The sequence below is a fragment of the Myxine glutinosa genome, chromosome 8 (genome assembly GCF_964187855.1).
Source record: "Myxine glutinosa chromosome 8, kmMyxGlut1.1, whole genome shotgun sequence".
In the NCBI taxonomy this organism is placed as follows: Eukaryota; Metazoa; Chordata; class Myxini; order Myxiniformes; family Myxinidae; genus Myxine; species Myxine glutinosa.
The window spans coordinates 107,009,376-107,022,188 of record NC_136268.1 but is presented as its reverse complement, the minus strand read 5'-3'; the positions used below and the strand labels follow the sequence as shown (position 1 = coordinate 107,022,188).

The 12,813-nt window shown below is 41.4% G+C and overlaps 1 protein-coding gene across 1 annotated transcript in view; it reads right to left on the bottom strand.

The window, feature by feature from the left end:
- Positions 1-755: 755 nt before the first annotated feature.
- Positions 756-12,813, bottom strand: part of LOC144893393 (uncharacterized) — a 196,087-nt gene continuing 184,029 nt past the window's right edge. Inside the window, exon 6 of the mRNA XM_078783984.1 lies at positions 756-797. Within this exon, the coding sequence (XP_078640110.1) occupies positions 756-797 (42 nt within the window). The remainder of the gene's footprint in view (positions 798-12,813) is intronic.

Below are 12,813 nucleotides of genomic sequence, written 5' to 3'. Positions count from 1 at the left end.
ACTCGGATGTATTCTTCATCTTACTGCACTACGCCGCATCGATAAACGACATAAAGATACTGTTTGACACAGGCACAGGAAACAAGCAGAGGCTAATAAACGTCAGTAAACTCGCAGCAGACTTCGGCCAAGAGAAGAGTACTGCTCTTATGGCACTTCACGCCTACAGCGGTTGTGACAGCACTAGCGCTTTCCGAGGGATTGGAAAAATCAAACCTGTTAAAACGCTGCTTCGTCTGCCGCAATACATCCCTATTCTCAACAAGCTTGGAGATACGTGGGATGTGCCAGAAGAGCTGAACAATCAACTAGACAGCTTCACATGTGCCATGTATGGAAGAGGAAAGGTATCACACGTTGATGATCTGCGACTCCTGAGAATAAATGAGCTATGTGCCAAGGAGAATCGTCACCTACCCTCAGGCAATGTAGACATGGCCAATATTCCACCATGTATGAGGAGCCTCACACAGCACATCAGAAGGGTCAACCACCAAGTGGGAATTTGGAAGAGAGCTCACGTTCCTCGACCAAGGATTCCCAAAGCAAGTCCAGGCCATGGCTGGGAAGAGGAGAAAGGCTGCCTGGATCCTCTCTGGTATGATGGAGACATGCTTCCGCGTGAGCTGGCTGATATAGCTCAGGTCATGTCAGACGACGATGAGAGTGATGATGAATCAGGTGATGAAACACCTGATGATATGGATCGTGTTTTGTACAGTGATACCGATGAAAGTGACAGTGACGATGACTGATCATGATGGACATATGCCATTCGTGCAAGCAAGCCAACTTGACTGCACTCATGCAGTGTTTGACTTTTGTTGATAATTAACAAAATGCAATTGTTTGTTTGTGTTCTTTTGAGAGTGGATACTTGTATTATATGATATAATGTGGTTAACTGAGTGTACGACATACATATGTAATTGTAGGGATAAAACTGACTGTTAATATTATTATGATATCTGTTGTTGAGCAATAATGTTTGGTTTATCATCAAAATATTCGATACTAAAATTTTTTTCAATGGGATGTTAAAATTTAGTTTCAAATAAGAAATATTTTTACTTTTACAGTAAATATTCGAGCATTGCATTGTTACTGTTCTGTGGAAGGTGTTTGACCCAGTGTATGAATATTAATATGATGATATTAAAAACTACTGTGATTAATAAACAAGTTTTTCTTGTTTAATATGTTAATAAGATGGCAGTATGATTATGATATTCGATTATGAATGACATTTATAAGTGTAATAGGCAGTTCTTTTGAATATAGACAAAGACTGTTACCGAGATTATATGATTCATGGTTCCCGCGAAACAGGTAGTATCTTTGACACGCTGTATAAAAAAGAGAATTGAAGCTATGGGGATGTATCTGGTATCAAATTAAAGCTGATATACAGGAGAAAGCCAATAAAATATATATGTAAGCATATCAGGTGTAATGTGTTCATATTATGTGTGTAAGATGAAATAGTACGGTCGATACCGAATTATGTTACGTTAAAGTGGGGTACTGCTATTCAGCACTAGTTATGACCATTAAGGTACCATTATAAGTAATGTGTCAATATTCTATGATGATCAGTAGATGAACAGCTTTCTTTTGGTATATAACTTTTTATTCTGAGTTAATATTAGCAGGCACAAATACCAAAAGAACACGTGTGTCGAATATGGCGCAACGCGGATTTAAAAATATGCTGTTTTGAGGGTACCATCCAATATAGGTACCAAATGGGTAGTGAGTCCAAGTTTATTTACTGTTACCAGTTGATTTCCACCCCAGGACACCCCAATGGTTCAGAAAAACCCAGGGTCGGAGAGTTGTGGGGGGGGGGGGGGGGGGGTGCAGATGGACCATACCTGGCCCGGAGCCTATCAGCAAGGGTGGTGCCTCTCCCCGTTCTCTCATTAACTCCAGCTCCTTGAATTTGATTTCTTGCTGAACCTCCATGTCACGTTCCTTTAATTCCCTTTCCGCTTTTCTCTCCTCTGCTTCGAGGTCCCTTGCAGCTCTCCTCTCCTCTGCTTTTCTCCCTTCTAACCTTTCCTGGAGTTCTCTTTCCACTCTCCTTTCCTCTGCTTGTTTCTCTTCTCTCCTCGCTTCTGCTTTCCTTTCTTCTTCTGCTAACCTTTCCTGGAGTTCTCGTTCCACTCTCCTTTCCTCTGCTTGTTTCTCTTCTCTCCTCGCTTCTGCTTTCCTTTCTTCTTCTGCTCTTTCCTTTTCTGCTTTCCTTTCTTCTTCTTTTAACCTTTCCTGGAGTTCTCGTTCCACTCTCCTTTCCTCTGCTTGCTTCTCTTCTCTCCTCTCTTCTGCTTTCCTTTCTTCTTCTGCTCTTTCCTTTTCTGCTTTCCTTTCTTCTTCTGCTCTTTCCTTTTCTGCTTTCCTTTCTTCTTCTGCTCTTTCCTTTTCTGCTTTCCTTTCTTCTTCTGCTCTTTCCTTTTCTGCTTTCCTTTCTTCTTCTTTAATCCGTTCCTGGCTCCGTAATTGCAACTCCAGTTTCCGGAGCTCAACGTCTTCTGGTTCTTCGGGTAGCCACTCCCAGGCTAACTCGTCCCATGTTCCTAATCCCACCATAGATTGTATCACCGTGGCCTGCAACTCTGCCTTCCTCAAATTAGTTCGGACCTCCAAGTTAAAATGTTTGGCCAATTTCAAGAGGTCCGACTTTAGCAACGCTCGGAACTGTGCCTCACTCGGGGTTACCCCAAAGTTCTGTGCCACAAACGCCATGGTGCCTATCGTTAACACCTGTTAACCTTCACCCAAGACTTTACCCCAATTTCTCAAATTTTTTTTTACCAATTAATAATTAATTAATAAATTTTAATTAATAAAAAATATTATTATTTTATTATTTTATACAATTTTAAATCCCGGACGTAGACCCAATTGCGAAACCGCAAATCGTAATTTGGACGAGCCCCCAATTCTGTTACGTGGTCCCCTCGGTGAATACCTGGTCTCGGTGACCCCCGGACCGTGAGAGGAACTCCGCCAGCAAGCTGTCCTATATATGCGCTTTCGCCACGCAACCCATATGAATTTCACCCAGGAGACAACTGATGTTCAAGGATATATTTCCAATGGTAATGATACCATACAATTCCAATGACACAACCACGGAGATTTTCCCCGAGCAATCAACAATACACAACCATCAACAATATTTCCCAGCCACAATCAATTCCCTATGAGTAAGATGGCCATCTTATATGTGTGTCCCGGTGAGTACTCACACCCCCTTTCGGTCTCTGCTCCTCACAATGTCTCTGGGCCCCTCCTGACCAAGATACGGGTCGGCGTCTCCGCACTCGGGCGGTTGAACGAACCCCGGGTGGACGTTTCTCCACCGGGCAGGTATCGTACCAGGCCCCGTGGCTGCAGCCCCTCGTGGCCACGCGGAGCGGGTACGGTAGAGCAAGCCAAACCCCACGCCGCTTGCAAGGCGCGTTAGGCCCCAACGTGCGACCCGCACGCGTCTGTTTAGACGGTGCCGCGACGATACCAGACGCGGGGTCGATGCACGGCCCCACGTCACTTGACGTCTCCACCGGGCAGGTACACGTCCCGGTGATTCCTCTCGCCAGACAGGCTTCGGAACGCCGCTGTTTCACGCAGCGCAAGGTCGATCCCACCTTTCGTCGGAGCGGGGCGAGGAAGAATAATACTCGTCCTTTTTTCCTCGTGTCTTTTCTCTTCCGTTTCCGGTCACTTCCGTTTCCGGCCACTCCCTCAGAAGGGCTCCTGACCCTCCAACCACAACAACTACACAACAACTTAATATACTCCACACGGATAAGCAAAGACCTGAATGGTAATTCACATACATTCACATAAATATGTAACACTCCCCCCCTTCAAGAAAGAAAGTTTGAACCCAGCGAAAACTTTCTTTGCCGGCCAATTTGGAGAAACAAACCAGATAACTCAACCCCCCCCCCCCCCCCACATTATCCGTTCCCCCCGGGCACAGTTATCACTTAAAAATAAAGCAACCAAAATTTCACCACAACCCCTCCAGATTACTCCCTCTGGACTAAGTACCAACAACGACATTGTCCCTGCCAAATCAAACTCCATCTCATGACCCTCTGACTTTGACCGTCAGTTTCTTGGGAATGAAGGTTAAGGGGTTGATCAAAGATCCAAAGTTAAGCAACTCGATAGCACTTTTCCCGGGAGGCCAAGCCGAGTATTCCCTACATGGATGCCTTTAGGAACGCGGAGTTCACGGTTAGTCCGTGCAGGAAAGTTCACTACAGGGACGCCTTTAGGAACGGCGTTCACGGTTAATTCGTGTAGGAATCTTGGCTCGGCGGCTCCGCCACCTTCAGTGCTTCAACTTCTCAGAACTTCCCTAATAATTAGGGTGGGACCACTGGTCCCTGTAGTCCCATGAATAGCGGTCTCCTTCTCGGCCACTACTTTGCCAATCCTTCCTTCGGGAGCGGCCGTAACTCAGGGAGCCTCCATAATAATATTGATTGCGGCCACCACCAAAACTACCGCCCAGTTGTCCTCTCCTGTAGACCTCTCGACGCCTACGAAATGCCTTCCCTACTGTTATGGTCCGACCCTCCAAATCCTTGCCATTCCAATTCTTCTCTGCCTCTCTGGCGTCTTTTGTGCTGGCAAACGTGACAAAGCCGAACCCTCTTGACTGTTGCGTTTCCCAGTCTCTTACCAACCGCACTTCCACCAGCGGCCCATATCTGTTGAAGACAGAGGTCAGAACTTCTTCCTCTGTTTTGAAGTTCAGTCCCCCTACAAATAACTTGGCACTTTTGTCGCCATCCCGAGGTGGTGTGGTGTTATTTTCCCTGCTGGGCTCTTTACCAACCCTCAGGTTACCATAAACTTGACCCCCGGCCAAATCATTCCCGATAACCACAGATACACCCTCTACAGGAAGCGTGGCTTGTAAACCGACGGTGACCGGTCCTGACACCAAATCGGACTCCAACTGGATGACCTGAAGGGGAGCACTAACACCGCCCCCGATCCCCTGTAAACGAACACTATCCCCCGTTGCCGTCTCCTCGGACCATGGCAAAATGCCTTCAAGCATTAAAGATTGATGGGCCCCTGTATCCCTCAATATCCTAACCGGTCTCCGGTTAGTCGAGGCTCCATCCAGTGACACAAACCCCTCTGAAATAAATGGTTGGTAACCCTTTTGATGGCGATTTCTTACGCTAGCCATCGCATTCGGAGTTGTAATAGTCGGACTCCGCTCTGGGTTGTCCCTTTTCATGAGGTAACAACTGGACATCAAGTGTCCAGGTTTCTTGCAAAACGCGCAAGTAGGCCCGGAGGAAAAACTCGGGGTCTGCCTCGGGCCCCCCGAACTATAAGTTTGTCTTGGGCCCGCATCCCTCTGATTTCGAACCGGTGGGGTATCATAGTTGTCCCCATAATCATCTCGAGGCCGCCGCCATGTATGGTCGTTCTCCGCACCTGCTGTTCCCCACCTCCCCTGCGGAGATCTAGGCGAGGAGTTAGGTTCGTGGACCCCTATTCGGTGGGTTAAGGCATAATCATCTGCCATGGTGGCTGCGTCCCACAACTTTGGTACCTTCTTTTCCTGCAGGTACACTTTGATGTCCTCGTGGACACACTGCTGGAATTCCTCCACCAGGATCAAGTCCCGCAATGTCTCGAAGTCTTTCCCGACTCCTTTTGACTCACACCACCGATCAAACATGTTTTCTTTCACTCTGGCAAACTCCACATGGGTCTCACTCTCCCTCTTCCTGGCATTCCTGAATTTTTGCCTGTAAGCTTCCGGCACCAACTCATAGGCCTTGAGGATGTGCTTCTTCAGTACCGCATAATCTGCACATTGGTCCATTGGTAGCGCCGAATAAATTTCCTGAGCTTTCCCCACCAGCACACTTTGCACGAGTATGGTCCAGGCCTCCTCCGGCCAGTTTAATTGTCGAGCCACTTTCTCAAAGTGTGGAAAAAATTTCGCGACTTCTTTTTCACTGAACGGTGGAACCAGCCTCACATGTCTGCCCACATCCCAGGTTTTCTGGTTAGGTGTCGACCCCGTCAGCAAGGGTGGTGCCTCTCCCCGTTCTCTCATTAACTCCAGCTCCTTGAATTTGATTTCTTGCTGAAGCTCCATGTCACGTTCCTTTAATTCCCTTTCCGCTTTTCTCTCCTCTGCTTCGAGGTCCCTTACAGCTCTCCTCTCCTCTGCTTTTCTCCCTTCTAACCTTTCCTGGAGTTCTCGTTCCACTCTCCTTTCCTCTGCTTGTTTCTCTTCTCTCCTCGCTTCTGCTTTCCTTTCTTCTTCTGCTAACCTTTCCTGGAGTTCTCGTTCCACTCTCCTTTCCTCTGCTTGTTTCTCTTCTCTCCTCGCTTCTGCTTTCCTTTCTTCTTCTGCTCTTTCCTTTTCTGCTTTCCTTTCTTCTTCTTTTAACCTTTCCTGGAGTTCTCGTTCCACTCTCCTTTCCTCTGCTTGCTTCTCTTCTCTCCTCTCTTCTGCTTTCCTTTCTTCTTCTGCTCTTTCCTTTTCTGCTTTCCTTTCTTCTTCTGCTCTTTCCTTTTCTGCTTTCCTTTCTTCTTCTGCTCTTTCCTTTTCTGCTTTCCTTTCTTCTTCTGCTCTTTCCTTTTCTGCTTTCCTTTCTTCTTCTTTAATCCGTTCCTGGCTCCGTAATTGCAACTCCAGTTTCCGGAGCTCAACGTCTTCTGGTTCTTCGGGTAGCCACTCCCAGGCTAACTCGTCCCATGTTCCTAATCCCACCATAGATTGTATCACCGTGGCCTGCAATTCTGCCTTCCTCAAATTAGTTCGGACCTCCAAGTTAAAATGTTTGGCCAATTTCAAGAGGTCCGACTTTAGCAACGCTCGGAACTGTGCCTCACTCGGGGTTACCCCAAAGTTCTGTGCCACAAACGCCATGGTGCCTATCGTTAACACCTGTTAACCTTCACCCAAGACTTTACCCCAATTTCTCAAAAAAAAATTTACCAATTAATAATTAATTAATAAATTTTAATTAATAAAAAATATTATTATTTTATTATTTTATACAATTTTAAATCCCGGACGTAGACCCAATTGCGAAACCGCAAATCGTAATTTGGACGAGCCCCCAATTCTGTTACGTGGTCCCCTCGGTGAATACCTGGTCTCGGTGACCCCCGGACCGTGAGAGGAACTCCGCCAGCAAGCTGTCCTATATATGCGCTTTCGCCACGCAACCCATATGAATTTCACCCAGGAGACAACTGATGTTCAAGGATATATTTCCAATGGTAATGATACCATACAATTCCAATGACACAACCACGGAGATTTTCCCCGAGCAATCAACAATACACAACCATCAACAATATTTCCCAGCCACAATCAATTCCCTATGAGTAAGATGGCCATCTTATATGTGTGTCCCGGTGAGTACTCACACCCCCTTTCGGTCTCTGCTCCTCACAATGTCTCTGGGCCCCTCCTGACCAAGATACGGGTCGGCGTCTCCGCACTCGGGCGGTTGAACGAACCCCGGGTGGACGTTTCTCCACCGGGCAGGTATCGTACCAGGCCCCGTGGCTGCAGCCCCTCGTGGCCACGCGGAGCGGGTACGGTAGAGCAAGCCAAACCCCACGCCGCTTGCAAGGCGCGTTAGGCCCCAACGTGCGACCCGCACGCGTCTGTTTAGATGGTGCCGCGACGATACCAGACGCGGGGTCGATGCACGGCCCCACGTCACTTGACGTCTCCACCGGGCAGGTACACGTCCCGGTGATTCCTCTCGCCAGACAGGCTTCGGAACGCCGCTGTTTCACGCAGCGCAAGGTCGATCCCACCTTTCGTCGGAGCGGGGCGAGGAAGAATAATACTCGTCCTTTTTTCCTCGTGTCTTTTCTCTTCCGTTTCCGGTCACTTCCGTTTCCGGCCACTCCTTCAGAAGGGCTCCTGACCCTCCAACCACAACAACTACACAACAACTTAATATACTCCACACGGATAAGCAAAGACCTGAATGGTAATTCACATACATTCACATAAATATGTAACAATATGTTCCAAATTTCAGAATTAAATGCTTTGTATGTTGAGGTAATATGTTCCAAATTTCAGAAGTAAATGCTTTGTGTGTTGAGGTAATATGTTCCAAATTTCAGAAGTAAATGCTTTGTTTGTCGAGGTAATATGTTCCAAATTTCAGAAGTAAATGCTTTATGTGTTGAGGTGATATGTTCCAAATTTCAGAAGTAAATGCTTTGTTTGTCGAGGTAATATGTTCCAAATTTCAGAAGTAAATGCTTTGTGTGTTGAGGTAATATGTTCCAAATTTCAGAAGTAAATGCTTTGTTTGTCGAGGTAATATGCTCCAAATTTCAGAAGTAAATGCTTTGTTTGTCGAGGTAATATGCTCCAAATTTCAGAAGTAAATGCTTTGTTTGTCTAGGTAATATGCTCCAAATTTCAGAAGTAAATGCTTTGTTTGTCGAGGTAATATGTTCCAAATTTCAGAAGTAAATGCTTTGTATGTTGAGGTAATATGTTCCAAATTTCAGAAGTAAATGCTTTGTATGTTGAGGTAATATGTTCCAAATTTCAGAAGTAAATGCTTTGTATGTTGATGTAAAATGTTCCAAATTTCAGAAGTAAATACTTTGTATGTTGAAGTAAAATGTTCCAAATTTCAGAAGTAAATGCTTTGTACATTGATGTAAAATGTTCCAAATTTCAGAAGTAAATACTTTGTATGTTGAAGTAAAATGTTCCAAATTTCAGAAGTAAATACTTTGTATGTTCATGTAAAATGTTCCAAATTTCAGAAGTAAATGCTTTGTTTGTCGAGGTAATATGTTCCAAATTTCAGAAGTAAATGCTTTGTTTGTCGAGGTAATATGCTCCAAATTTCAGAAGTAAATGCTTTGTGTGTTGAGGTAATATGCTCCAAATTTCAGAAGTAAATGCTTTGTTTGTCGAGGTAATATGCTCCAAATTTCAGAAGTAAATGCTTTGTTTGTCGAGGTAATATGCTCCAAATTTCAGAAGTAAATGCTTTGTTTGTCGAGGTAATATGCTCCAAATTTCAGAAGTAAATGCTTTGTGTGTTGAGGTAATATGTTCCAAATTTCAGAAGTAAATGCTTTGTGTGTTGAGGTAATATGCTCCAAATTTCAGAAGTAAATGCTTTGTGTGTTGAGGTAATATGTTCCAAATTTCAGAAGTAAATGCTTTGTGTGTTGAGGTAATATGTTCCAAATTTCAGAAGTAAATGCTTTGTTTGTCGAGGTAAAATGCTCCAAATTTCAGAAGTAAATGCTTTGTTTGTCGAGGTAATATGCTCCAAATTTCAGAAGTAAATGCTTTGTTTGTCGAGGTAATATGCTCCAAATTTCAGAAGTAAATGCTTTGTTTGTCGAGGTAATATGCTCCAAATTTCAGAAGTAAATGCTTTGTGTGTTGAGGTAATATGTTCCAAATTTCAGAAGTAAATGCTTTGTGTGTTGAGGTAATATGCTCCAAATTTCAGAAGTAAATGCTTTGTGTGTTGAGGTAATATGTTCCAAATTTCAGAAGTAAATGCTTTGTGTGTTGAGGTAATATGTTCCAAATTTCAGAAGTAAATGCTTTGTTTGTCGAGGTAAAATGCTCCAAATTTCAGAAGTAAATGCTTTGTTTGTCGAGGTAATATGTTCCAAATTTCAGAAGTAAATGCTTTGTGTGTTGAGGTAATATGTTCCAAATTTCAGAAGTAAATGTTTTGTAGGTTGAGGTAATATGTTCCAAATTTCAGAAGTAAATGCTTTGTGTGTCGAGGTAATATGTTCCAAATTTCAGAAGTAAATGCTTTGTTTGTCGAGGTAATATGCTCCAAATTTCAGAAGTAAATGCTTTGTATGTCGAGGTAATATGTTCCAAATTTCAGGAGTAAATGCTTTGTACGTTGAGGTAATATGCTCCAAATTTCAGAAGTAAATGCTTTGCTTGTCGAGGTAATATGTTCCAAATTTCAGAAGTAAATGCTTTGTGTGTTGAGGTAATATGTTCCAAATTTCTGAAGTAAATGCTTTGTATGTCGAGGTAATATGTTCCAAATTTCTGAAGTAAATGCTTTGTATGTCGAGGTAATATGTTCCAAATTTCTGAAGTAAATGCTTTGTATGTCGAGGTAATATATTCCAAATTTCAGAAGTAAATGCTTTGTATGTCGAGGTAATATGTTCCCAATTTCAGAATTAAATGCTTTGTATGTTGAGGTAATATGTTCCAAATTTCTGAAGTAAATGCTTTGTATGTTGAGGTGATATGTTCCAAATTTCTGAAGTAAATGCTTTGTATGTTGAGGTAATATGTTCCAAATTTCAGAAGTAAATGCTTTGTATGTTGAGGTAATATGTTCCAAATTTCTGAAGTAAATGCTTTGTATGTTGAGGTAATATTCTCCAAATTTCAGAAGTAAATGCTTTGTACGTTGATGTAAAATGTTCCAAATTTCAGAAGTAAATACTTTGTATGTTGAGGTTAAATGTTCCAAATTTCAGAAGTAAATACTTTGTATGTTGAGGTAAAATGTTCCAAATTTCAGAAGTAAATGCTTTGTGTGTTGAGTTAATATGTTCCAAATTTCAGAAGTAAATGCTTTGTTTGTCGAGGTAATATGTTCCAAATTTCAGAAGTAAATGCTTTGTGTGTTGAGGTAATATGTTCCAAATTTCAGAATTAAATGCTTTGTATGTTGAGGTAATATGTTCCAAATTTCAGAAGTAAATGCTTTGTATGTTGCGGTAATATGTTCCAAATTTCTGAAGTAAATGCTTTGTTTGTCGAGGTAATATGTTCCAAATTTCAGAAGTAAATGCTTTGTGTGTTGAGGTAATATGTTCCAAATTTCAGAAGTAAATGCTTTGTTTGTCGAGGTAATATGTTCCAAATTTCAGAAGTAAATGCTTTGTGTGTTGAGGTAATATGTTCCAAATTTCAGAAGTAAATGCTTTGTTTGTCGAGGTAATATGCTCCAAATTTCAGAAGAAAATGCTTTGTTTGTCGAGGTAATATTCTCCAAATTTCAGAAGTAAATGCTTTGTACGTTGATGTAAAATGTTCCAAATTTCAGAAGTAAATACTTTGTATGTTGAGGTTAAATGTTCCAAATTTCAGAAGTAAATACTTTGTATGTTGAGGTAAAATGTTCCAAATTTCAGAAGTAAATGCTTTGTGTGTTGAGTTAATATGTTCCAAATTTCAGAAGTAAATGCTTTGTTTGTCGAGGTAATATGTTCCAAATTTCAGAAGTAAATGCTTTGTGTGTTGAGGTAATATGTTCCAAATTTCAGAATTAAATGCTTTGTATGTTGAGGTAATATGTTCCAAATTTCAGAAGTAAATGCTTTGTATGTTGCGGTAATATGTTCCAAATTTCTGAAGTAAATGCTTTGTTTGTCGAGGTAATATGTTCCAAATTTCAGAAGTAAATGCTTTGTGTGTTGAGGTAATATGTTCCAAATTTCAGAAGTAAATGCTTTGTTTGTCGAGGTAATATGTTCCAAATTTCAGAAGTAAATGCTTTGTGTGTTGAGGTAATATGTTCCAAATTTCAGAAGTAAATGCTTTGTTTGTCGAGGTAATATGTTCCAAATTTCAGAAGTAAATGCTTTGTGTGTTGAGGTAATATGTTCCAAATTTCAGAAGTAAATGCTTTGTTTGTCGAGGTAATATGCTCCAAATTTCAGAAGTAAATGCTTTGTTTGTCGAGGTAATATGCTCCAAATTTCAGAAGTAAATGCTTTGTTTGTCTAGGTAATATGCTCCAAATTTCAGAAGTAAATGCTTTGTTTGTCGAGGTAATATGTTCCAAATTTCAGAAGTAAATGCTTTGTATGTTGAGGTAATATGTTCCAAATTTCATAAGTAAATGCTTTGTACATTGATGTAAAATGTTCCAAATTTCAGAAGTAAATACTTTGTATGTTCATGTAAAATGTTCCAAATTTCAGAAGTAAATGCTTTGTTTGTCGAGGTAATATGTTCCAAATTTCAGAAGTAAATGCTTTGTTTGTCGAGGTAATATGTTCCAAATTTCAGAAGTAAATGCTTTGTATGTTGAGGTAATATGTTCCAAATTTCAGAAGTAAATGCTTTGTATGTTGAGGTAATATGTTCCAAATTTCATAAGTAAATGCTTTGTACATTGATGTAAAATGTTCCAAATTTCAGAAGTAAATACTTTGTATGTTCATGTAAAATGTTCCAAATTTCAGAAGTAAATGCTTTGTAGGTTGAGATAAATGTTCCAAATTTCAGAAGTAAATGCTTTGTTTGTCGAGGTAATATGTTCCAAATTTCAGAAGTAAATGCTTTGTTTGTCGAGGTAATATGCTCCAAATTTCAGAAGTAAATGCTTTGTTTGTCGAGGTAATATGCTCCAAATTTCAGAAGTAAATGCTTTGTTCGTCGAGGTAAAATGCTCCAAATTTCAGAAGTAAATGCTTTGTTTGTCGAGGTAATATGTTCCAAATTTCAGAAGTAAATGTTTTGTAGGTTGAGGTAATATGTTCCAAATTTCAGAAGTAAATGCTTTGTGTGTTGAGGTAATATGTTCCAAATTTCAGAAGTAAATGCTTTGTGTGTTGAGGTAATATGTTCCAAATTTCAGAAGTAAATGCTTTGTTTGTCGAGGTAATATGCTCCAAATTTCAGAAGTAACTGCTTTGTTTGTCGAGGTAATATGTTCCAAATTTCAGAAGTAAATGTTTTGTAGGTTGAGGTAATATGTTCCAAATTTCAGAAGTAAATGTTTTGTAGGTTGAGGTAAAATGCTCCAAATTTCAGAA